The sequence below is a fragment of the Salvia splendens genome, chromosome 17, assembly GCF_004379255.2.
Source record: "Salvia splendens isolate huo1 chromosome 17, SspV2, whole genome shotgun sequence".
Classification (NCBI taxonomy): domain Eukaryota; kingdom Viridiplantae; phylum Streptophyta; class Magnoliopsida; order Lamiales; family Lamiaceae; genus Salvia; species Salvia splendens.
The window spans coordinates 13,452,676-13,478,186 of record NC_056048.1 but is presented as its reverse complement, the minus strand read 5'-3'; the positions used below and the strand labels follow the sequence as shown (position 1 = coordinate 13,478,186).

Below are 25,511 nucleotides of genomic sequence, written 5' to 3'. Positions count from 1 at the left end.
CGGCGCCCAACTGCCGCCACTTCTATAGCAGCCCGTTTCGGGAAATCTGTAGCGGCCAAGGTGAGCTGTCTGCCACAAAAGAGCGGCGAGAAGATATGCCCTAAATTTCTCTCCAAGATTTACCATATTTTGCAATCCTTTGCCTTATTGGAGGAGCTAGAATTTCTCCCTATAAATACCCCCTCAAGCTTCATCAAACCAATCCTCTTTTTGCAACATATTTTCTAGGGATGTATTGGTAACGACTTTGGTTATACATTTCCTTTTCTATTCAATATCCGTTTTGTTCTTACTTTGTTTCCTCCTTATGTTAATGGATAATATTTCACATTTGAGTGACATATTCTGTGATGAATTAATATAACTTGCTACATAATCGTGAGAGGAGGTTGGCGAGTTAGATCCACTTAATACACTACAATTAAATTCTTTTAAAACGGCACTACTAATTGAGAGTGGGGACTTTACAAGGGTCTCAGGAGCTTTAGGAGTTACGTATTTAGGATTGGCAACCCTAATGTGTATAACCAACGTTTGCATCGCACGAGCATAAACTAGGTGACTCGTTCTATCAAAGTAAGAATTGTGCTAGGATATTGTAGTTGGAACTTATTTAACCATAACTGTGAACCCACATCTGTGGAATTCCCTTATCTCTATACTTTTATCTCCGTGATTTATCTGCAATCAGTTGTTTATTGTTTTCAATTGTTCTTTTATTTAAAAAATTCTCAAAATTTTTCGGTTCTGCAAATAGTAATTGAGTTTTAGTAGATGATAGCCAGTTTGTGTCTGTTTTCCCCGTGATCGATATCTGATACTAACCTTTAGCTATACTATTCCTACTATGTATACTTGCAGGTATTTATAGTGCTAATAAAAAGTGCATCAAGTTTTTGGCGCCGTTGCGGGGGATTACATTCACTTTGCGATTAATATCTTCAAACGGACAATTTTACTACTTTTGATTTTAATTGCTTTATGTTTTTAATCTTATTTTAATTTGTTTTTGTTTTTTGTTTCTTTCAGGTTGTGTATGCGAACGCATTCTGGGAAGGACAACCTAGAACCGCTCAATCCCAAACTTGAAAGAACCCGAAGGAAATAAAAAGTGAGCAAGGATCAATGGCAGACAGGGTAGAGCTAGAGAGGTTTCACGCGATGGTCAAGATACTGAGCTTGTTTCAATTCCATAGATTGATTCAAGTAGAGGTATGCATCAATGGGTGTATCTATTGAGTAGTGGAGCCAAGGGGTGATAGAGCTAATGAAAGTTGCCTAGGGTTGTCTCCATCTTCTTGGTTATGGTCCTATGGTTGTAGTTCTTTTATCTCGTCATTATACACATGCTTTCCTTTTCTAATATTCCATCATTTCTAGTTTAGATTCAATTTTTGTGGTTGAATCTCTTTTTGTCCTTTCTTATATTGAGAAATTGAAAATCAATCTTACTAAAATATCTAGATCAAACATCACAAAAGGATAATTTCTTGGGAAATGAATCTTAAAATTCTTGGATCCACATCAACGTACCACCAATCCTCGAGCTGCAATATACATTAGTAGGAACTGTAGATTGATTTTCGCATATTGCATTTTAAATATAAGTGGATTGCATACAAATTATTTAGTTTTGAATTATAGAAAATTTTATCTATAATGTAAAATAAATTGTCTATAAATGCAATCAGTAAACATACATAATGCAAATTAAACAATTAGTGTCTAAAATAAAATATTATAAATATTTTGTTCATAAGCATTTTTAAACGCAAGATCTGAGAAAATGCAAATTAAACAATTAGCGTCTAAAATAAAATGTTATAAATATTTTGTTCATAAGCATTTTTAAACGCAAGATTTGAGAAAATGATGTTCGAGTTAAGTGAATAGAAAATAAAATAGAAATTGAGACGGTGTTGGGAAAGGACGTCCATCATGGGAAGATAAATTAATAATGTATATTTCTTATTTATATTCTCGAAAAGGTGTCTATAATTTCTTAAAAATAATAAACTCTAAAAAAAATTATTAATGAACAGACTCTAAAGAAGAATTTAAAGTCAAAGTGCAAACAAGTATAATTATTTTTAATTAAAAATAGGTAAATATAATACTCCTTTCGTCTCATAATAAATGACATACTGGGGAATAGCATGAGATTTTAGAAGATGTTGTTTTGTGTATTAGATAGAAAGAGAAAATAGTATATATTTATATTAATGTGAGAGAGATTTTTTCTTCAAAAAGGAAATGTGACATATTTTATGTGACAACTAAAAAGGAAAATATAACATGTACTTATTATGGAACGAAGGTAGTACTTCTTTCTCTTTTATCTCTACATCTCTCCCTTTATCCATTCCCTCCTCCTAGAGATAATAAATATTACTATATTATTTACTACTTCCCCACTCATCTAATAAGAGTTCTATTTTATTTTGGCACATGTTTTAAGAAATGTAAAGAAAAATGGATTGAATAAGTTAGTCGAATATGAGTCTCATTTATATAGTATTAGTTTTAAAGTACTCCCTCTGTCCCACTTAAGATGACATGTTTTTCTTTTTAGTTTGTACCAACTAAGATGACACAATTCTTTTCTTGGAAACTTTCTCTCTCCAATTAATCAATCCAACCACTTTTTCTCACTCTTATTAAAATATTCATCTTTCTCTCTCTTTAAATACTTGCATCTACATTTTCTCTCCTTAATTAAACACTTTGACTAATAACTCCTAAAATCTCGTGTCGGCTTAGAAGTGTGTCATCTTAATCGGGATGGAGAGAGTAATAAAATATGAGTAAAAAAATATAAGTGGATAAAATATAAAGTCTATTCAACGCTTATGATAAAAATAAAATATAATTCTTAATGAAGAATGGAAAGAAATGACAAATAAAGACTCTTAGTTTATAATGAAAGTGGCATAAAAAAGGAAATATACTCCCTTTAAAAAATGAAATATTTTTCCTTTCTTGAATGTCCAATTAAAAATGAAAAAATGAAAATATTTCTATCTTAACTTTTTCATATATTTTACTTTATCCTCTTTTTATTAACTCACAAAAACACTACATAAAAATCCATGACAATTCCCTAATGTTTGTATATTTAGTGCCCGTTCGATTAACCATATAAAATAATAGTGGATAACAATATGGGATACAACAGGGATGAGCTTTTTTGATGGAATGGGCTTTATCTAGGATTGATTTAGTTGGAGGGGGTAAGGCTAGAATGGGCTTTATCTAGGATTGATTTAATTGGAGGGGGTAAGGTTAGATGAATAGTCTAATTAAAATAGTCAAATTGCATTAGTCATGGCGGCTTCTGTGCTGGCCTCTTACTATTTTTTCAAAGCCACATATACAGAGTAACCGAACAGGGGCTTAATGGAACGGAGAGAGCATATACTCGTTTGTACTACTGTGCCGGGAGGGACTATTTAATTTTAGATTCACTTAAAATCGCAGTTGTACGACTTGGTGAAGATTAAAATCAGTGGAGCAAAAATATCTTAAAACAGATACAGCTGAGCGAGAGAAAAAAGAAAGGAAGTAATGGCGGCGGCCACTTCAATTCAACCTCGCTTAATATCCACTGTAACGCCCGTACTTTTTATGGAAGATGACGCACGTAAATCGAGGAACGGTCGAAGGAATTATATTTGGAACAACACCAAATATTTTTCGTTGGGCGTTTTTAATCGTTGTGAAGACAAGATAACGAAATTTAATAAAGTTCCCGTGATTTTTTTTTAATGAACGAGGGAAAATACGAAAAAAAAAATATATAAAAAGTATGAATTTATTTTGGTTTCTCCAAAATAAATTTGAAGCCAATTAAAAATGAACAACTTGTTTTTCTAATCACCCTTTTATGTTGGGCTTGTATTTCTTTTTAGCCCATTAGGAAATAATTCTACATGCAAGCCCAAGCATGAATTTAATTGATTTAAGCCCAAGCCTTTTTCTTCCTTTTTCTTCTTTCTTCTTCTTCTTTCTCCCCCATGACCGACGGTTTTCTTTCCCCCATGATCGACGGTTTTCTTTTTACCTCCCCACTTCCCCATCAATACCCACACCCCCAAAAGCCACCCCCTCACTTTCACTTTGCAAGGAAAAAAGAGAAGAGAGGAGGAGAAGTGGCGAGAGAGAGAAGCCGAGAGAGGAAGCGAGAGGGGAAGTTTTCACATCTTTGTCCATTCACCATCAAGTCCAACCATTTCTTTTTTGGAGGTATACTCCCTTCTCTATCTCAAAGCATGAGTTGTTATTAGCTTTGCATGCATATAGTTTGTTTTATCCTCCATAACCGAGCTAGGTAGAATTTAACGTAGAACCTTCCGAACGATCGCCGCGAGTAACCGGAACTTAGGAAGAACTTAGCTTTAGGTTAATAAAACGTGTTGCGAGCCTTTGCGGGGTGTTTTCGGGCGGTTTCGGAGTGGTTTCGGAGGAGGAGGAGTCGCCGCCGGCGACGGGCAGCGGCGGACAGCCGCGCTCGACGTTCCCGGTGCGGATGACGGCTCCCGGTGGCGACGGCGGCAGCAGCAACGCGACGGGAGGCAGCAGCGGCCGGTGACCCCGGCTGGCGGCGACGCCATGCGCAGCCCCTTCGCGGCAGCAGCTCTCGGCGAACTCAGCGACGGCGACGGGCTGAGGACGTCAACTCCTCGACGACGTTGCTGCAGCGGCGATCCCATCGATGGCGTCGAGCCGGAGAGAGGGCGACGGCGGCGTACCTTCCGTCGGGAAGGGGCAGTCGACGGGAAGGAAGGAAGAGAGAAAAAAAAAACGACGAAGTGAGGGAGGGAAGAGAGAGAGGGTGTGTTGGAGAGGGAGATGTTTTGGGCCTTTGTTTTTTTAGAAAGTAGGCCTTTTATTTTAGAAATGAATTAGGCCCTTGTTTGTTTAAAGGAAGTGGGCCTATTAAATTAAATGGGATGTTTTGGAAGATGGGCTCCCTATTTTGTTTTGGAGGTTTTAAATGGCTAAGGAATTTAAATCTCTCGGCCCGGTAATTAAAGTTCGATCGGGGGAAATTATTTAATTAATTTCTGGAAAGACTTTTTGAAGGATGAATAATTTAACTAAGTATGAATTAATACTTTTTTTTTCCAACGGTGAGTAATTGAGGAAAATTTAAATAAACGCTTAAATAATTTTTAGAAATTATTTTCGATGTGATGGAAAATACAAAGAGCCAACGAAGGAAAGAACGAGCGTAAGCGGCCGACCGGCGTCGCACGCGACGCCTTGGGCGGCCGCCGAATAACTGAAAATGCACGAAAACCGAGAAAACGAATTAAAGGATTTAATTAGAGTGCATGCATTCTAAAATGGTTTTTGTTACCGAGATTGATATGAATTTTATTTATTTTCCGAGAAGGTGGTTTGCACGTACGCTAAAAGTCAGAACGAGGAACTTTTTACGGAAATCCTAAGCTTTTGAGGTGGGCTCTATTACTTAAACTCTTTTATTTGCAATGATATGTTTACGGAGAGATAAGGGTGGTTTGAATGTTATGTCATGCCGTATTTTATGTTTTGAATTGCCTATCTGATTGTCTACTAGGATAACGTCCTACTAGACTTTGATGGTTAACGAATTCGGGTCTGACTAGGGAGTGAGTCCCTACTCGGACTAGTGCACTGATGGGGATCGTGAGCCGTCCTTCGTGGTCGGCCGGTCCAGTGATCGAGTTTGTGGCCACATTCTCGTTTCACATGATGGTTCAGATATGGTATATGATGGAGGATGATAATGATATGTGTCTGCAGACACCTTTTTAAGGAATGATTTAGTGTTTCTCGGCCTTTTAAAGTAAAACCCGAGTTTCACTCAATGATGGCTTGACATATCTTAACGATGAATGTATTCCGGGCATGAGTTCACTGAGTGCATCAAGTACTCAGCCCCTGCATATATTTTCCCTATGTGCAGGTTGAGTGTGGACGGGGGACGGAGGATGTTGAGCATTGGACAGAGACAGTATTCAATAAATGATCCGGTTGCTATTGTGTCTTCATACATAGTAGTAGCTAACTCTCAAATGCTTCCGCTATGCCAAGTTTAGGAATTTCTTTGAGTTCCTTTGAATTGTCAAACTATGTCATTCACGTTATGTACCTTCGGAATTTGGAACCCTGTTGATAAATGAAATTTCGTATTTCGACCGATATGTCGTACTTCTTTGATTGTTTCCCTTTCTTCCCCGCTTCTTAATTCCCCCACTAGTCACGATTCCCCGTGTTTTCTATCCTTAGGAAGCGCGGGCGTGACAGAATGGTATCAGAGCAGTTTTTCTTTCCGCTCTGGACCCGAGAGTCTTATTCAGTCTTAGTCTAGACTTGTTTCGCTAGACTAAAATGATAATAAATTAAAGTAATAATGGTGTATTGAAGGCTCAACATCCCGACTCGTCACACTCAACCAAGAAAGAGGTAATATATTTTTTTTATGTGAAAATTTTTATGAGAAAGTTTCGGAGAAATGACGACGAGAAAATTTTTGATAAAGAAAGAGGAGAAAATTTTTATAAGAAGGAGGAAGTATAATCTTTCTGTGAGAGATTGATTTCGAGAAGAGTATTTGCTAATGTTGAGAAAAGAACGAGTTTTGATGAGGGACGATGGATTGTTTGTTTTTATATGAAAGATGAAAGTTGATGTTCAAGTATATATTGAGTTTTGATTCAAAACTTGTACTTCAAAGTTGAAAGTGAGATGTTGAAATATTTGAGAAAAGTGTGAGTTTTGAAGAAAATGGTTGTTTTGAAAGTAGATGTGAAATGTGAAAGCACTGGGTTCTGGGAGGCAAAATGTTATGTATTATACTTGTTATTTGAGGTATGAATGACTTTAAATGTGATATTTGTTGATCTATGAGGTGGTGAAATGTGTTGTGAACTTAGAGTGCCTAAGACTAAGCTAGATGAAACGTGCGCGAACCATAGTTGTAAGTTGACAATTTATCCATCGCTTTCCCGAGCGATGAAAACCAACGAGAATCTGAAAGTGTGGGGTGAATCCCTAATGTGTCAAGGCACGACGAGGCAAGGAGAGCGAGAATGCGAATGGAGGTCGGTGGACCATGGAACTTTTGTTATTTCTTTGGAATGACGCGAAACGTTAGAGCAAGCTTAGTGTGTGAACCATTTTACTATTTTCTATCGTTTTTCGTGAACGATAAGGAAAAAAATGCGAGGAAGATTTCAAGAAGATGAGGATAGAGAAGATGAAATGAAGCTTCAAACACGAAAAAGGTGCGAGACAAGAAGAACTGATGCTAAGTGATGTAGCTGTGCAACGACAAGAGATCATACTCGTGATGCAAATTAATATAACATTATCTCGCATAATTTTGCTAAAAGTAGCAACACGATGGAGACGACCTTTATTGGAGGCAGAGAAGCACAAGGATGATGAAAATGTTTTAAGAGAATGGTTGTTATAATATGCAAGAATATTAAGAAGATATGGCCTTTGATTGACTACAATTATTCGGTTGTAATGACGTGATGAATGTCAACTTGGAATCCACGGTTTCTTAAAACGATGTTACCATGTTCGGCCTCAGAAAGACGAGCGAGGGAGTGTGACTTTCGTAGCTAGAATGAATGATTTTAATCAACAGTACTTACTTGGATTCTAAGAAATATTTTTTTTGGAACCTTTCAATTAACGGTGAGCCCTCGTCTATTTAAGACCTTGTTCGACTCACAAATCGCAAGTAATGCCCATTATTTCTTTTCCTATACCGAGTCATGACTCACTTTCAGTTCTTAAAAATTGGTGCTGGCCTTTGTAACTTTGGACATCTTGATTAGTAGTCTTCCTTGATTCATCTTTCGTAAGGACAATATTTTGACCTTATGAGCTTTCGTTATTGAACTTCATTCCTAAAGTTGTTTGCAGTTATGACCTTCAGTATGATTACATCTCCCATACATGTTTTTTCAAAGAATGAAATATTCCTCTTGGAACTTTTGTACACCTTTTTATTTCCTAACTATGAATGCGGCAAGTTCTTTCTTGCAGAGGTGAAATTTTTTTTAGCTCAGTTTCACTACATATATTGTTTCATGCTCAATGATTTTTCTTTCTGCAACACCAAGTGAAGGCTATCGTGTTCTCTTTTCCTTAATATGTTTGATCTAGCCGATTTTCCTAAAAAGTTCACTTCACGTTGGTTGCAAACCTGTGAATCCATTGATGTGATTTCATTATTCAATAACCTGATGTCGTCGAACCATGATCAGTGCTACATCATGACATTTGTCTATGCTTCTAAACCCTCCCACGATTGATCATCTCATGTCATGACATGTTTGAGCCATCATTCATTGATGCTGATATTTTGCACATTGATTTGACAATTGAATATCTTATTTGGCAGCCTACCATGGAATTTGAGACTTAACTCAGTTTCATCATGTTTTCATGACCTATCTCATATTCTTTCGAGCTCTCATCAGAAGTAAATTCCCAAGCTCTATGGATTTTATTTGATACCGTTTAAACCATTTAATTCTCAGAATGGATGTGTTAAGTTCAATGGGTTTAGTCCTTGCTTTGTTTACAAACCAATTTTTGCAAGTTTGTGATGAGATCTAAAAGAGTCGAGCTAGAAATGATGTTCTTGGTTTCTTGATTACTTCTGCAACCTTTCTGATTAAGACACTTTCTGCAGTGTTGCTACAATTTTGAAATCAGTTTATATCCAAGTAAGACTGTTTGGTCAATTTTTGAGTTCTTGATACTGGACTTGGAGAAAAGGGTGAGATAGAGCTTATCGAATGCACATGGGGGAAAGAGTTTCTATAATCAGATATGCATAAAAGTGATACACCAACTAGAGGCAACGATATAACCACGAACACGAGGTGTTAAATTTTCTTTTTCAGCTTTTACATACCGCTAATAGCGAGTTGCTAAGGGATCGAACATTATGCTATACCTCTAGATATTGGATCTTGAGCAACAAAATGTGGTGAAAATGCGGGCGTGACGTCTCGCCGCGCTCAACAAGAGAGAAGGTAAAATGTTTTTAAATGAGAAATGTTTATGTAAATGATGTTGGACGTGATGATGAATGGAGTATGATCGATGATAGCATGAGATGAGCAAATTTCGGGACGAAATTTCTGTTAAGGTGGGTAGAATGTAACGCCCGTACTTTTTATGGAAGATGACGCACGTAAATCGAGGAACGGTCGAAGGAATTATATTTGGAACAACACCAAATATTATAATTTTTTTTCGTTGGGCGTTTTTAATCGTTGTGAAGACAAGATAACGAAATTTAATAAAGTTCCCGTGATTTTTTTTAATGAACGAGGGAAAATACGAAAAAAAAATATATAAAAAGTATGAATTTATTTTGGTTTCTCCAAAATAAATTTGAAGCCAATTAAAAATGAACAACTTGTTTTTCTAATCACCCTTTTATGTTGGGCTTGTATTTCTTTTTAGCCCATTAGGAAATAATTCTACATGCAAGCCCAAGCATGAATTTAATTGATTTAAGCCCAAGCCTTTTTCTTCCTTTTTCTTCTTTCTTCTTCTTCTTTCTCCCCCATGACCGACGGTTTTCTTTCCCCCATGATCGACGGTTTTCTTTTTACCTCCCCACTTCCCCATCAATACCCACACCCCCAAAAGCCACCCCCTCACTTTCACTTTGCAAGGAAAAAAGAGAAGAGAGGAGGAGAAGTGGCGAGAGAGAGAGAAGCCGAGAGAGGAAGCGAGAGGGGAAGTTTTCACATCTTTGTCCATTCACCATCAAGTCCAACCATTTCTTTTTTGGAGGTATACTCCCTTCTCTATCTCAAAGCATGAGTTGTTATTAGCTTTGCATGCATATAGTTTGTTTTATCCTCCATAACCGAGCTAGGTAGAATTTAACGTAGAACCTTCCGAACGATCGCCGCGAGTAACCGGAACTTAGGAAGAACTTAGCTTTAGGTTAATAAAACGTGTTGCGAGCCTTTGCGGGGTGTTTTCGGGCGGTTTCGGAGTGGTTTCGGAGGAGGAGGAGTCGCCGCCGGCGACGGGCAGCGGCGGACAGCCGCGCTCGACGTTCCCGGTGCGGATGACGGCTCCCGGTGGCGACGGCGGCAGCAGCAACGCGACGGGAGGCAGCAGCGGCCGGTGACCCCGGCTGGCGGCGACGCCATGCGCAGCCCCTTCGCGGCAGCAGCTCTCGGCGAACTCAGCGACGGCGACGGGCTGAGGACGTCAACTCCTCGACGACGTTGCTGCAGCGGCGATCCCATCGACGGCGTCGAGCAGGAGAGAGGGCGACGGCGGCGTACCTTCCGTCGGGAAGGGGCAGTCGACGGGAAGGAAGGAAGAGAGAAAAAAAAACGACGAAGAGAGGGAGGGAAGAGAGAGAGAGGGTGTGTTGGAGAGGGAGATGTTTTGGGCCTTTGTTTTTTTAGAAAGTAGGCCTTTTATTTTAGAAATGAATTAGGCCCTTGTTTGTTTAAAGGAAGTGGGCCTATTAAATTAAATGGGATGTTTTGGAAGATGGGCTCACTATTTTGTTTTGGAGGTTTTAAATGGCTAAGGAATTTAAATCTCTCGGCCCGGTAATTAAAGTTCGATCGGGGGAAATTATTTAATTAATTTCCGGAAAAACTTTTTGAAGGATGAATAATTTAACTAAGTATGAATTAATACTTTTTTTTCCAACGGTGAGTAATTGAGGAAAATTTAAATAAGCGCTTAAATAATTTTTAGAAATTATTTTCGATGTGATGGAAAATACGAGGAGCCAACGAAGGAAAGAACGAGCGTAAGCGGCCGACCGGCGTCGCACGCGACGCCTTGGGCGGCCGCCGAATAACTGAAAATGCACGAAAACCGAGAAAACGAATTAAAGGATTTAATTAGAGTGCATGCATTCTAAAATGGTTTTTGTTACCGAGATTGATATGAATTTTATGTATTTTCCGAGAAGGTGGTTTGCACGCACGCTAAAAGTCAGAACGAGGAACTTTTTACGGAAATCCTAAGCTTTTGAGGTGGGCTCTATTACTTAAACTCTTTTATTTGCAATGATATGTTTACGGAGAGATAAGGGTGGTTTGAATGTTATGTCATGCCGTATTTTATGTTTTGAATTGCCTATCTGATTGTCTACTAGGATAACGTCCTACTAGACTTTGATGGTTAACGAATTCGGGTCTGACTAGGGAGTGAGTCCCTACTCGGACTAGTGCACTGATGGGGATCGTGAGCCGTCCTTCGTGGTCGGCCGGTCCAGTGATCGAGTTTGTGGCCACATTCTCGTTTCACATGATGGTTCAGATATGGTATATGATGGAGGATGATAATGATATGTGTCTGCAGACACCTTTTTAAGGAATGATTTAGTGTTTCTCGGCCTTTTAAAGTAAAACCCGAGTTTCACTCAATGATGGCTTGACATATCTTAACGATGAATGTATTCCGGGCATGAGTTCACTGAGTGCATCAAGTACTCAGCCCCTGCATATATTTTCCCTATGTGCAGGTTGAGTGTGGACGGGGGACGGAGGATGTTGAGCATTGGACAGAGACAGTATTCAATAAATGATCCGGTTGCTATTGTGTCTTCATACATAGTAGTAGCTAACTCTCAAATGCTTCCGCTATGCCAAGTTTAGGAATTTCTTTGAGTTCCTTTGAATTGTCAAACTATGTCATTCACGTTATGTACCTTCGGAATTTGGAACCCTGTTGATAAATGAAATTTCGTATTTCGACCGATATGTCGTACTTCTTTGATTGTTTCCCTTTCTTCCCCGCTTCTTAATTCCCCCACTAGTCACGATTCCCCGTGTTTTCTATCCTTAGGAAGCGCGGGCGTGACAGAATGGTATCAGAGCAGTTTTTCTTTCCGCTCTGGACCCGAGAGTCTTATTCAGTCTTAGTCTAGACTTGTTTCGCTAGACTAAAATGATAATAAATTAAAGTAATAATGGTGTATTGAAGGCTCAACATCCCGACTCGTCACACTCAACCAAGAAAGAGGTAATATATTTTTTTTATGTGAAAATTTTTATGAGAAAGTTTCGGAGAAATGACGACGAGAAAATTTTTGATAAAGAAAGAGGAGAAAATTTTTATAAGAAGGAGGAAGTAGAATCTTTCTGTGAGAGATTGATTTCGAGAAGAGTATTTGCTAATGTTGAGAAAAGAACGAGTTTTGATGAGGGACGATGGATTGTTTGTTTTTATATGAAAGATGAAAGTTGATGTTCAAGTATATATTGAGTTTTGATTCAAAACTTGTACTTCAAAGTTGAAAGTGAGATGTTGAAATATTTGAGAAAAGTGTGAGTTTTGAAGAAAATGGTTGTTTTGAAAGTAGATGTGAAATGTGAAAGCACTGGGTTCTGGGAGGCAAAATGTTATGTATTATACTTGTTATTTGAGGTATGAATGACTTTAAATGTGATATTTGTTGATCTATGAGGTGGTGAAATGTGTTGTGAACTTAGAGTGCCTAAGACTAAGCTAGATGAAACGTGCGCGAACCATAGTTGTAAGTTGAGGTGGGCTCTATTACTTAAACTCTTTTATTTGCAATGATATGTTTACGGAGAGATAAGGGTGTTTTGAATGTTATGTCATGCCGTATTTTATGTTTTGAATTGCCTATCTGATTGTCTACTAGGATAACGTCCTACTAGACTTTGATGGTTAACGAATTCGGGTCTGACTAGGGAGTGAGTCCCTACTCGGACTAGTGCACTGATGGGGATCGTGAGCCGTCCTTCGTGGTCGGCCGGTCCAGTGATCGAGTTTGTGGCCACATTCTCGTTTCACATGATGGTTCAGATATGGTATATGATGGAGGATGATAATGATATGTGTCTGCAGACACCTTTTTAAGGAATGATTTAGTGTTTCTCGGCCTTTTAAAGTAAAACCCGAGTTTCACTCAATGATGGCTTGACGTATCTTAACGATGAATGTATTCCGGGCATGAGTTCACTGAGTGCATCAAGTACTCAGCCCCTGCATATGTTTTCCCTATGTGCAGGTTGAGTGTGGACGGGGGACGGAGGATGTTGAGCATTGGACAGAGACAGTATTCAATAAATGATCCGGTTGCTATTGTGTCTTCATACATAGTAGTAGCTAACTCTCAAATGCTTCCGCTATGCCAAGTTTAGGAATTTCTTTGAGTTCCTTTGAATTGTCAAACTATGTCATTCACGTTATGTACCTTCGGAATTTGGACCCTGTTGATAAATGAAATTTCGTATTTCGACCGATATGTCGTACTTCTTTGATTGTTTCCCTTTCTTCCCCGCTTCTTAATTCCCCCACTAGTCACGATTCCCCGTGTTTTCTATCCTTAGGAAGCGCGGGCGTGACATCCACCTTCCTTGGAGACTGCCGCTTTCTTCCCTCCCATTCAATCCACCATCTCTTCCGTTTCAATCCAGGTTCCTCAATTTCACCAACTCGTTTGTTGTGTTATATGAATCCGATATCTATTTGCCTCGCATTTCAAGTTTAATCCGATAAATTCTCAATTGAATCGAGATAGAGCTGGATTTATTTGAGCTTCAAATCAGTTGTATTAATTTATTTTTATCAAATGTTCCTATCGATACTTTTATTTGCTCATCCTGCAACAAGTAGTGCTATATAATTAGAATTACCTGAAACAATTTACATTGTGAAACTCCATTCGAGTTCTCTCACATCATAAAAAAGGTATGGTGAATTATTGTTAATTAACTGGCACGCTGTTTATTAGAAATGAACCACTCACCCCTTTTAAGGGGAGGATTATCAACACTTATATTGGATGAGATCTTCACCAAGTCGATGTGGGAGAGAATTTAACACGCCCCCTCACGTGTGTGTCGGAAAGGACATCGGTCTTCCATCACGTGGGTAGGCAATGCTAGAGACGACTTGGGTCCGCTCTGATACCATATTAGAAATGGGCCAGTCACCCCTTATAATGCCTTATAAGGGTAGGGTTATCCACACTTATATAGATTAGATAAGATCTTCATCAAGTCGATGTGAGACAAAATTTTAGAGAATTTAACACCGTTTGAGTGTGAAAAGTTCATTGGAAAATTATGTCATGAGTTTAGTACTGAATTGAGAGTTTTTATTCTGCTTGAGGTTTTGATGATTTAACATTAGTAGAAAGTTGAGTTTCATCCCACAACGTCCCAGGATTTTCCGATTCCTTTGCGTAGTCGAGTTTCATGTTAGCCTTGAACCTTTCTCTTCGTATAGGTAGTTATTCATGTGCCACTTCTTAAATGTGTGTTTACAATTAACTTGTACAGCTTCCAAGGATTTGATGTTTCTGTTTTCCTCCATAAAATTCTTCAAATCATATTATGTTGCTATCCTTGTTGAAGTTGGTTGTTTCAGATTTTGGTTATTTATTTTCACATATTTTTGGAGACTAAAGTCTCATTTTGGTCTTTAACATGTAACGATTTTTTTTATTTTGGTCCAAAACATTATCTTTTGAATTTTTCGGTCCCTCACAGATAACAACGGGTCACATTTGGTGAATTTTGGACGGTTCCGTCAAATTTTTGACGATTTTAGTTACCGGGTCACAAATCCGTCACTAATACGCGCGAGAACACGGTGCTGCCGTTGTGGTTGAGGGAATTCCACAGTAGGGTTTCGTGGCTAAGCCCGAAGACGAGGAGGTTGCAGGAGGCGGCGCAACGGCAGAGCATGGCGGCGACGGGTGTTCAGCTCGTCGCTGACATGCTGCCGGTGGAGGAGGCGTTGAGGGCGGCGTAGTGGAGAAGCTCGTCGAAGACGGAGTTGGAGAGGCTGGATTTGGAATTCTAGGCCGGCGGCGTCCCTGGTGGTGAAGAGGGTGAAGGCGAAGGTGAAGATGAAGAAGAGGACGAAGAGCCACACACGGTGGGAAGGCCCCGCCGGCGCTCCGTGGTGGAGAACGATGAACTCCGTCAAAAATTTGCCAGATCAATTTCTCCCAATTAGTGACGGATTTGTGATCCGATAATTAAAACCGTCAAAAATTTGACGGAACCGTCCAAAATGGACCAAATGTGACCCGTTTTTATTTGTGAGGGACCGAATAATTCAAAAGATAATGTTTTGGACCAAAATAAAAAAATCGCTATATGTTAACACCAAAATGAGACTTTAGTCATTTTTGGATAGTTCACTATCAACATTAGTTTCATATTGAATTTCTGAGCAGGAAGGGACCATGTATCAATGAAAATGTCAAGGACGTTCTCTGGATTGACCAATTTATTGTTTAATAGAGGGTATGTTCTGATTATTTAAGCATGCATTAACTGAAAAAAACATATTTTGGACTTTATTCTATGGATTGGAAATTAGCTCCTTAGTATTACTAGTTCATATATTGTTTTGGGGGTATATTAATAATGAATTATAAGATGGCAGAGAAACATCGTTTAATTTCTCATTTCATTTAGATTAGATTTATAACAAGAATCTATGCGAAATTTATTCTTTGAAAGAAGATACTGAAAGCATGCCCTGTTTAGAGCTTTAACTATACAATAATATGAATATGTTATAGATTATTGCTAAAACCACTCACTATCCCTACAGTAGTTTTCCTTCTTTTTTTCTGTTGGCCTAAATTTATAATCTTCCTAGCAGAAACAATGAAGAATTTGCTGATAGCAAAAGGCAACGTTTAAAACCTGGTACAGTATCTCCCACTCGGCCAGTCCCCAATAACATACCAAAACCTCCTTATGTGAAATCTCGAAAACCACCTGGAATTGCTAGTGGGCCTGAAATACACAACGAGAAAGGGATAGCATGCATGAGAGCCTCAGGGAGGCTTGCTGCACAAGTTCTTCAGTATGCTGGAACTCTAGTGAAGGTTCATTTCTGCTCATTTCCTTTTTGCATATGATCTGTCTTGCCTGGCCCATCGAGACTTTAATTCAAATTCGAGGAACCAGTCCTGCTGTTACCTCTTTTCCACTCTTATGAATGCTTCTATAACACTGGTGAATTTTTTTAACTATCTCTAAGGAGGACTAGGATCCTTGAATCGGTACACACACACACACACACATATATATATACAATCATGCATTGATCTAGCTTTGCACCAGACTTCATTTACAGTTTATTGTCATCCCTTGGCAGCCAGGCATCACAACAGATGAAATTGACCAACCAGTTCATCAAATGATTATTGACAATGGAGCATATCCATCTCCCCATGGTTATGGTGGGTTTCCAAAGAGTGTATGCACATCGGTGAATGAGTGCATTTGCCATGGTATTCCAGATTCACGGGCCCTTCAGGTTTGTTGCAGCGAACCATTAGCTTCAAAATAGTATTTCTTTTTATCTGTGAAATTCGCAACTTAAGATTTCTGGCTTGTGGCTTTGCAGGATGGTGACATTATCAACATTGATGTTACAGTTTATCTTAATGTAAGCAATATAATTGTCCCCGATTTCCCTTGTTTCTGAAGCAGCTAGTTCTCTGTGCAATACGCTTTCAATGAACCCTGAATTCCTTTAAGTTGCTTGATAGAGTCTTTCTGCATTTGAATAATTGTCTGACATGCAGGGTTATCATGGTGATACATCTGCAACATTTTTTGTAGGAGAAGTCAGTGAGGAGGCCATAAGCTTAGTTAAGGTAGGGTTGCCTGGTAGGTGCTATTTATCTTTATCCTATTTAGTTCCAAGAATATGTTTCATCTCTAATATTTTGTTTATTTTGATAAAGTCATTGTGTAGGTTGTTTATCACAAAGCTTGCTCTATCATTATTTGCCGTTGAGAGTTTGAGTCCTTACTTTCTGGCTGATAACTGTGCTTTGTGATAGGTAACCAAAGAATGCCTTGACAAGGCAATATCAATATGTGCACCAGGAGTTGAATTTAAACAAATTGGCAAGACAATACAGTAAGACATCTGTTATATCGCATTTTTCCTGTTGACTGTATTATACAATATAATCATGTCTATACTTGTGCATATTATAATTGAGTCACTCAACTATCATATGATTCAGTTGATCCTTCGATTTACATTACTCCCTCCGTGCCACTTTAGGAGTCCCATTTGAGTTCGGCAAGGGTTTTAAGAAGTGTAAAGGAAAGTAGGTGAAAAAAGATAGTGGAATGTGGGTCATACTTTTATATATTAGTTTTATAATAAAATGTGAGTAGAAAAAGGTTAGTAGAATGTGGGGCCTATTACCATTTATGTAATATTTCAACCGGGACTCCTAAAGTGGGACACCCAAATATGGTTAACCGACACTCTTAAAGTGGGAGTGTGACGGATGGAGTATTTTATTTCTGGAACTCTTTACCGAGTTTAAGAACTGAACCAAATAAAAGATTAAAAATAATTATTGAATATTGCTCATAAGGACCCAGTGTTATTAAAAAGCGGAGATGGCGGCGCCGTGGCGGATGGCGGTGGCAGTTTCTAGGCTCAACGCCACCGCCACAATGTGATATGGCAGTTTACTCCCTTTTTTGAATGGCGGCCGCCATTCGCGAAGCGCCGTGGCAGGATATGGCTTTCATGGCGATCGAGATGCCTTTTTGCCTTGCAAAACGACCCACTTACCCCACTACCCGGCCCACGTGACATGTAACCTAGCCCATTGGCCATTATAAACAGTCTATATATAGGGTTTATGGGAGTTTCTGGCTTCAAAACCATAACCGCGGCTGTCAATCCAAGTTATCGTCTCTCCAGTCTCCACACACACAAGGCTCCAGATTCTAGATTTTCATTCACGATTCAAGATAACTGAAAATTTTTATGTACTACTACTTGGACCATCCACAATAGCATCAAACTAGCATAGTCTAGCAAAAAACTCTTCCTGCCACATCATCATGCCCTTCCTACAGCCTAGTTACTATCCTAGCCAAGTAACAGCCTAGCAATAGGCTAACAATAGCCTAGCCAACAGTGTTATTAAAAAGCGGCCATGGCGCCGCCGTGGCGCCATTGCGTGGCGGGTTTCGGAAAAAACGCCATCGCCACGAGCTGCCACAAAACTTTTTTATGGCGACCGCCATGAGTGAGGCGCCATGGCGGTGCCATGGCAGTTATGGCGTCACTTTTGGTTGGGCTGCCCCAAACCTCAGCCCAATTACCAAATAACACGGCCAAACTGATTTTTAACCCTTAACCCGGCCCAAATAATGAAATAAAATGCCAATTAAGTCAAAATCTAGGGTTTTTTTCATAGTATCTCTTTCCCTCTCAAACAAACTTAACCTGCTGCGCCCCCAGTCCTACTGCCCCGCCGACCGCCGCCGCCGCTCGCCGGTCTGCCACCCGCCGCCGACCGCCGCCGCCGGTCTGTCTAGAGCAGCCCACTGCCCAGATTTTGAAGGTAACCGAAATTGTACCAGATTTTCTAATTTGCATGCCGTTTTAATTATCAATTTTCTAATTTACATGCCATTTTAATTAGGAATTAGGGTCAGATTTGGTTTACGTAAAATATAACCAAAAATTGAATGAGAGGTACGACAAAAGACATACACTCGATCCTATTTCACTCGATTACATTGATCACTGTAATGATTGGTTGGTTGGAGAGTTGGATGGTGCTGATGGTGAAGGCAGTGATAGAGTTTTTGATGGAGATTCACTTGATTGGGATACTGTCTACGAGTCGTCGGGGATTGGAGAGCCTATCACATATACTAGGTCTAAGAAAAGAAAAGAAGCTTCTACATCATCAAGTTCTAGGAAAGCCTCAAGAACCACAACCACAACTAGAAAAGGGAAAGGCCAATTAGGGAAAGGCAGATTGGCGACAGTGGTTGAAGAAAGAGAGCTTGTGGATGAAGAATTGGAAGAAGAAGAAGTTGGGGATGAAGAGGAAGGATCTACTTCGTTGGAGGACGATGATATCGATGAGGATGAGGATAACTATCTTGTGGAGGATGACTATGTTGGGGGTGGTGATGATTGAGGATGGTTTTAATTTAGATTTGATATGTGTTATGAATTTGTGATGACTTTGTATTTTGATTGTTGAACTAAGACTTATTATGGTAGGCATATTATATAATTGCTTATGACTTTATGCTTTATTTATTTTTTTAATAGTTGATAACTTGATATATTACAATTTTTTATTATTTTCTAATTTTTTGAATTTATATATACATATATTACTAATATTTTATTAATTGATTTATCGACCGCCATATCCCGCCATACTGATACGCTATATCCCTGTGGCGGTTTTTGGGCTCACCGCCGTAAGCCGCCGTACGCCATCCATAACATTGCTAGCCAATACCCTAGCCCAAGAAATAAATTGACAAATACGATTTAATTCATTTTAATTATTGGTGTTTATCAAATATTAAAAAAATGAAGTGTAATGAGTTGTAAATATAGAGTATAAATAAAAAAATAAAAATAAATAAATAAATCGGGTAGCCTATTGCTCGCCGCAAAATAGGCGACCAGCGATCGGCTAGCCGGTTAGTCCAAGCCCAGCCTCTCGTCCGCTCCGCGCTCGTTCTTACCGTTAGCCGATTGCAATAGTGGACTAGACGCCCGCCCTAGCCGCTAGCCTGTGGCTAGGGCGGGCACTAATCCACTAATGTGGATGCTCAGTTTGTATTAATTCCACTATTTAATTCTCTCTCTTTTCTTATAACTGTTCTACTCGATGCATGGATTAATTCCACTGTATAATTCTCTCTCTTTTCCTATAACTATTCTACTCGATGAAAGCGTTTCCATAATTATTGTTTTCCACCATTTAATTTTCTAATTTTCCTATAACTATTCTAATTTTTTTGCATCTTATGTTATGTATTATATTTTATTTATTTGTTAATTTATCGACCGCCATTTATACCATAATACCGCCATGCCGACCGCCATATCCCTATGGCGGTTTTTTGACCGACCGCCATATCCCTATGGCGGTTTTTTGACTGACTGCCATAAGCCGCCATACGCTATTAATAACACTGTAAGGACCACATCAGAGATACATTCACTGTTGACTCTTAGTCATAAAAGAGAGAATCTGTCCCGATTGATCCTCGACGGATGGCTTCTTCTCATAACCTGGGGGTTGAGTGTTGTTCCTCCATTGATTACCCGAGTTGTTGCTAGGACCAGCTTGATTCCAACTCGTTTGTTGAGGCCTCCAATTTTGTTGGTTGTTGTATTGGTTGCCTTGGTTGAACCATTGGCGATTGTTACCAATGTAGTTCACATCCTTAACGGGTGGTCCTTGAAGACTTAGGCATTGATCAGTATGATGCCCTCCTTGACACAATCCACATCTCATCACGGTCACTGCTTGGGGTTGAGGAGTCAGTTGAAGAGAATTCACTGTTTTTGTCATTGAAGACATTTGTGTGCTTATGTCCGCCAGTTGAGCCTCAATTGCATTCACTCTTTCTGCGTCTTTTGTAGCACCAAACATATCTCCTGCTCTATCAGCTCCTCTTGTTGGATTGTGCCAATTCCTTTGATTGTTGGCCAACCTTTGAAACAAGGATCTCACCTCATCGTGAGTTAGATCATCTAGGTTCCCATTCGAACCTGCAGTCACTAGTCTCGTGCCTTCATTGTTGAGACCCTTGTAGAATTTCAAAAGGTCAAGCCCCGGAGCTAGTCCATGACTTGGGCATTTCCTTATCAACTCCGTGAATCTCTTCCATGCTTCCGCGAAGGACTAAGGACTCATCATACTTCTGTCGGAATGAAGTGATCTTCTCTCTCGACTTCTCGATCTTCATTGGAGAGTTGTATTCCAAGATAAACAACGATTTCAACTCTTGGAATGTTGCAATGTTGTAGCCCGGCAATGAGTCATACCACGCTCTTGCTTTCTCCCTCAATGAGAACGGAAATAATGCCCTCTTAATCCGATGGTGCTCCACATTAGGAGGTCTATGAGAGATTGTCAATTCGTAGAAGGCGTTGAGATGACTCACCGGATCTTCATCATCCCTACCATGAAACAAATTCCCCCCATTCACCAAGCTTATGTAGTGGGGTGGAATGTTGACATTATCATTGGCGTATGCAAATTCTCTCGGGTGCTCAATTCCCGATCTAAGAGTGTCGCCAAACCTTACCACGGGTGGTGGATTCTCATTATTCTCAACCATTGATTCACCATCTAACTCTTGATTATCCTTCCTTTCTTCACCAAAAAACCGGTTATTTCTGATTGGACTCGGATAGTCCGAAAAGATCTCAACTGAAGTACCTCTAACCCTTCTTCTTTGATAACGGAGTAATCCAAACGGTGGTGTACCCTGAGATCGCGTGTGCATTCACTGTTTTTTTTATTATTATTTTACCAACACAACAGAAAATACACCAAGCACAAGCACAATATATTTCCTATTACCGAAAGTGAGACCTCTCGACAACTTCGGGGTAAGTACTATAAAACGTGTGTGCTTTAGTGAAAACTAAACTACCTAAACTAAGAGTTAAAAAGATGTCACCTAAAAAATATACTCCTTCGTCTTCAAATCCAGACGTGGTAGATGGATATCACCTCCCAAGAATACGAAATGAGTACCTTTACAAAACAAAGAAAGATCACATAAAACAAAACACAAACAAACAAACAAAAAGAAGCTAAACAATCTATTGCCTTCCCCGGCAACGGCGCCAAAACTTGATATGTAATTTTCGAGTTTAAATATCAAGTGTAAAGTTCACACAAGTTTAATAAATTGACTCTAATATTACAACGATATTGCAAGAATACATCGTCGAATGTAGTACTTCGAGTGTCGATCCACAGGGAAGGTAAAGTTTATTTAACTCCAACACAAACAAAAGACATACTAAAAAGGATTTTGATTGAAAGGTTTTGATTTCTAAAAGTTAATGACAAAATAAAGTTGCAAGTTAACTAACGTAAGACTATTCGAAAAGGAAATTATGTCACTCCAAGTTGCTCATTAGACTTGAATCATTCTACACTTATATCAAAAACACCTATTTTGGGATTAATTAATCAACCTAATCGCGTGCACTGAACATGTTTGCGACGTATAATTCACAGTCAGCTGAACACTTGTTCCATGAATTAACTTTCAAAGACATTAAATTCCTGCGGTAGCGCAGGAATAAAAGATCATCTACTATAAGAACTTACCTTACTCATTGTCAAATTATCCTCTAAACAATTCAAATTCAACAACACATCAATTGATTAGTCCATCCAAGTCCATGTTAAAGAGACGATAAACAAGGATTAAACATCTATAACGATAGAAGCCTCTAAAGTAATAGAAACTAACATTAAACACATCAACGAAGTCAAAACGTGAATTCAAAGATGTAGATAGATTCGAACACGTCTAAATCACAACTTGGAGCAACATTGAGAGTTTAGCCTAAACACATGGTAATAATCACAATTAAAACCGTAGGAAGCATGCTCTCGTCGAGTGGAATGAAGATTTGGAGAAGGTTCGTCGGAATGTTGGCCGGAATTTTCTTCCTTCTCTTCTTTCTTTTCCTCTCTTTTTCTCCTCAATTCGTCCTGTCCCTTCTCTGTTTTCTGTTTCCTCCTTTTAATTCCCCCAAACTGCCGAGAGAAAACTGCCCAATTGCGGTTGACGCCCCGAAACGCCCGATCGGGTGTTTCTTAAAAGAGAAATCACCCGACCGGGTGAAATGCTTCTGGATGCGTCGCGAAAAACACCCGACCGGGTGTTTCTATGATGTCAGAACACCCGACCGGGTGAAGCCTCTGGACTCCTGATGCCTAACTGAAATCGCCCGACCGAGCGTTTTGCAACATAGAATCACCCGACCGGGTGAAGCCTCTGGACTCCGAATGCCTTACGCAATTCACCCGGCCGGGTGTTTTAAGCCTGGAAATTCAGCCGACCGGGTGTTTCTTCTGACTTCTCAGTTGTGCATTTCCGACGAACTTCCAGCTTCCAACACCCAAAACTACACTACAGGCACAACTTGATGAGTTACAATTAACATAAAAATGTTTAGTCTACGGGAGAAAGTATATGACATATGCTTCGCATTAGGGGGCTAGTTTATTTCTCTCATGCTTCAGGATGTGTACAAAGACTGAGCACCCGAAAACTCGAGGCTGTAAGGTCAAAGGTAATGGTATGTGGGCTAGTGTCGAGAGGACTTTCAGGGGTGTTTGAAGGTCAAGGGTTCTAGACGTTAATCGGTTTGTCAAATAGACAGATGCGGCAATAGCTTCGGACCAGAAGTGTCTGGGGGTGTTAGACTCAATAAGCATGGCTCTAGCCATTTCTAGGATGGTGCGGTTTTTCCTTTCTGATATGCCATTTTGTTCTGGGGTGTATGGGCATGTGGTTTGGTGGACAAGACCTTTATCGTGGTAGAAAGTTTTCATTTTTGAGTTGACAAATTCTCCCCATTGTCTGAACGAAGGGTCTTTATGTTTATCTGGAATTGGGTTTGAACTAGTGCATGAAAGTGACTAAAATGTTCAAAAACTTCATTTTTCTGTTTCATAAAGTAGACCCAGGTCATACGGGTGCAATCATCTATAAAGAGGAGAAAATATTTGAACCCTTGTCCCCCCATAGTAGGAGAGGGACCCCACACATCGGAATGAACTAGTGAAAAAAGGGAATCAACACGGGTATTGTTTGATTCATATGAATGTCTATGGCTCTTGGCAACACACAGGTTTCACAGTACATATCTTGACTAAATTTAGGAAAAAGGATTTTTTAATAACCCGTGGAAGGATATCCCAAACGTCGATGCCAGAGCCAGGCCTCCCTATCAGTAGTCCCATGAGTTAGCAAAGCAGTTCCTCGTTGTGCTATTCCATCCACATAATACAACCCGTCCCGTTCAGTGCCACGTCCAATATTTTCCCCTGTCCTGATATCCTGTAACAGGCTAAAAGTTGGTTGCATCAGCAAAGTACAGTTTAATTCTTTCGTCACATGACTAATTGACAACAGTTTATGCGACATAGAAGGAACATATAGACAATTAGACAGTGTTAGAGCTGATGAAACTCTGACTGTTCCCGCTCCTTCAACAGGTGTAAATTCGCCACTGGCAGTTTGGATATGGCTTTTTGATGCCCAATGCATATTGGATATATCATAGATATCATAAGTAATAGTGTCAGTGTCTCCGCAGTCAAAAATCCTCTTGTCATTTTTCTCTTCAGAGGAAACATTCAAGGCATAGGACGCATGTAAATTTTCAAGTATCTGGAACCGATTTTTACAAGGTATAGGGGCTGTTTCGGGATTTTTTCTAACTGTAGGGGTTTTATTTGTGAATTTCTGTAGTGGGGTGGCCTATTTGCAATATCTGGGAGTACAGGGGGTAGTTTGCAAATTTCGGGGTGCAATGTGCAATTTACCAGGGTCTGGGGGGTCCTTTTTAGGGAGGGTGAAAGAGTAAGGGTTTGAGACTAATTTCCTGTACCCTAATTTACCAAACCCTAATGAGGCGCCTCCTCATTCTCTGCCTCACCCGACGAAATTGCGCCGCCTCCTCCTCTAGCGACGGTTGCTACTCCGGTGGTTGCACCTTCTGTTTCCGGGTTGCCGCCTCGGTGGTTAGCGGCTCCCACGTTGCTCCCGACGGAGGCGACCGGTTCTCCTCCGCCTATCGCCGCTGCTGCTCGGCCATTTTCTCTAAATGGGGCTGGCGGTGGTTTAGGCTTCTTCTCCTACCACCACTCCGGGTAGCCATGGATCTCGAAGCAAGTCTCATGGCTGTGTTTCTTCTTCCCACAATGAGAGCATATAAGTCTCGATTTGTCCTCTTCGGTCCGTTTGTTCCACCCACCGCCAATTCCGCTGCCGCTCCGTTGAGGATGGCTTCGATGCTACCATTGATTGGTCACGGCCAGACCTGCCCCGATCCCTTGTGTGTCGGAGTCCTCTGTCTGGAGGACACTCGATCGGACATCTTCTCGCCGGAGAATGGCGTACGCCGCTTCGGCTGAAGGAAGTGGCTTTGTTCTTAGGATTTCCTTCTTGATGTTTTCATATTTGCTATTTAAGGCGACTAATAGCTGGAATAGCCTCTGTTCTTGTTTCTCTGTGTTGTATATGTCTATGTCTTCTGCGTGTTTCATCGGATTTGGATGCCTCCGATTTATGGAGATCCATAAATCGTTTAGTTTGGTCCAGATTTCCTCCAGTGGTTCGTCCTTTTGTTTTAATGTGATTGCCTTTGCATAAAGGTCATATACTTGGATCTTGTCACTCCCACTGCCATATGTGACCTCGATGCTCACCCATATGTCCCTGGCTGTTGGGTATTGAGTCAATCGACTCACCAGCCTTGGTTCTACATTCTGGGTTAGCCATGTGAATACGCAATGGTCAGCTTGTTGCCACCTTCTGAAAGCTTGGTCGGTTTTCGGGGGGGAGGGGGGGACTCCAGTGATGTGAGACATCATCCCCCTTCCGCCAATTGCTGCTTTCATAAGGATAGACCATTGGGGATAGTTGTCGCCATTTATTTTCTCTGCAATA

At 40.0% G+C, this 25,511-nt stretch overlaps 1 protein-coding gene across 1 annotated transcript; it reads left to right on the top strand.

Annotated features, from left to right (window-relative positions):
* The first annotated feature begins 3,564 nt into the window (after nucleotides 1-3,564).
* On the top strand, nucleotides 3,565-16,933 carry LOC121774881 (methionine aminopeptidase 1D, chloroplastic/mitochondrial-like). Its single transcript, XM_042171785.1, has 8 exons — nucleotides 3,565-3,599; nucleotides 13,378-13,448; nucleotides 15,221-15,290; nucleotides 15,655-15,883; nucleotides 16,156-16,317; nucleotides 16,408-16,449; nucleotides 16,589-16,660; nucleotides 16,850-16,933. The coding sequence occupies exons 1-8, from the start codon at nucleotides 3,565-3,567 to the stop codon at nucleotides 16,931-16,933; spliced, it is 765 nt and encodes a 254-aa protein (XP_042027719.1).
* Nucleotides 16,934-25,511: the final 8,578 nt, after the last annotated feature.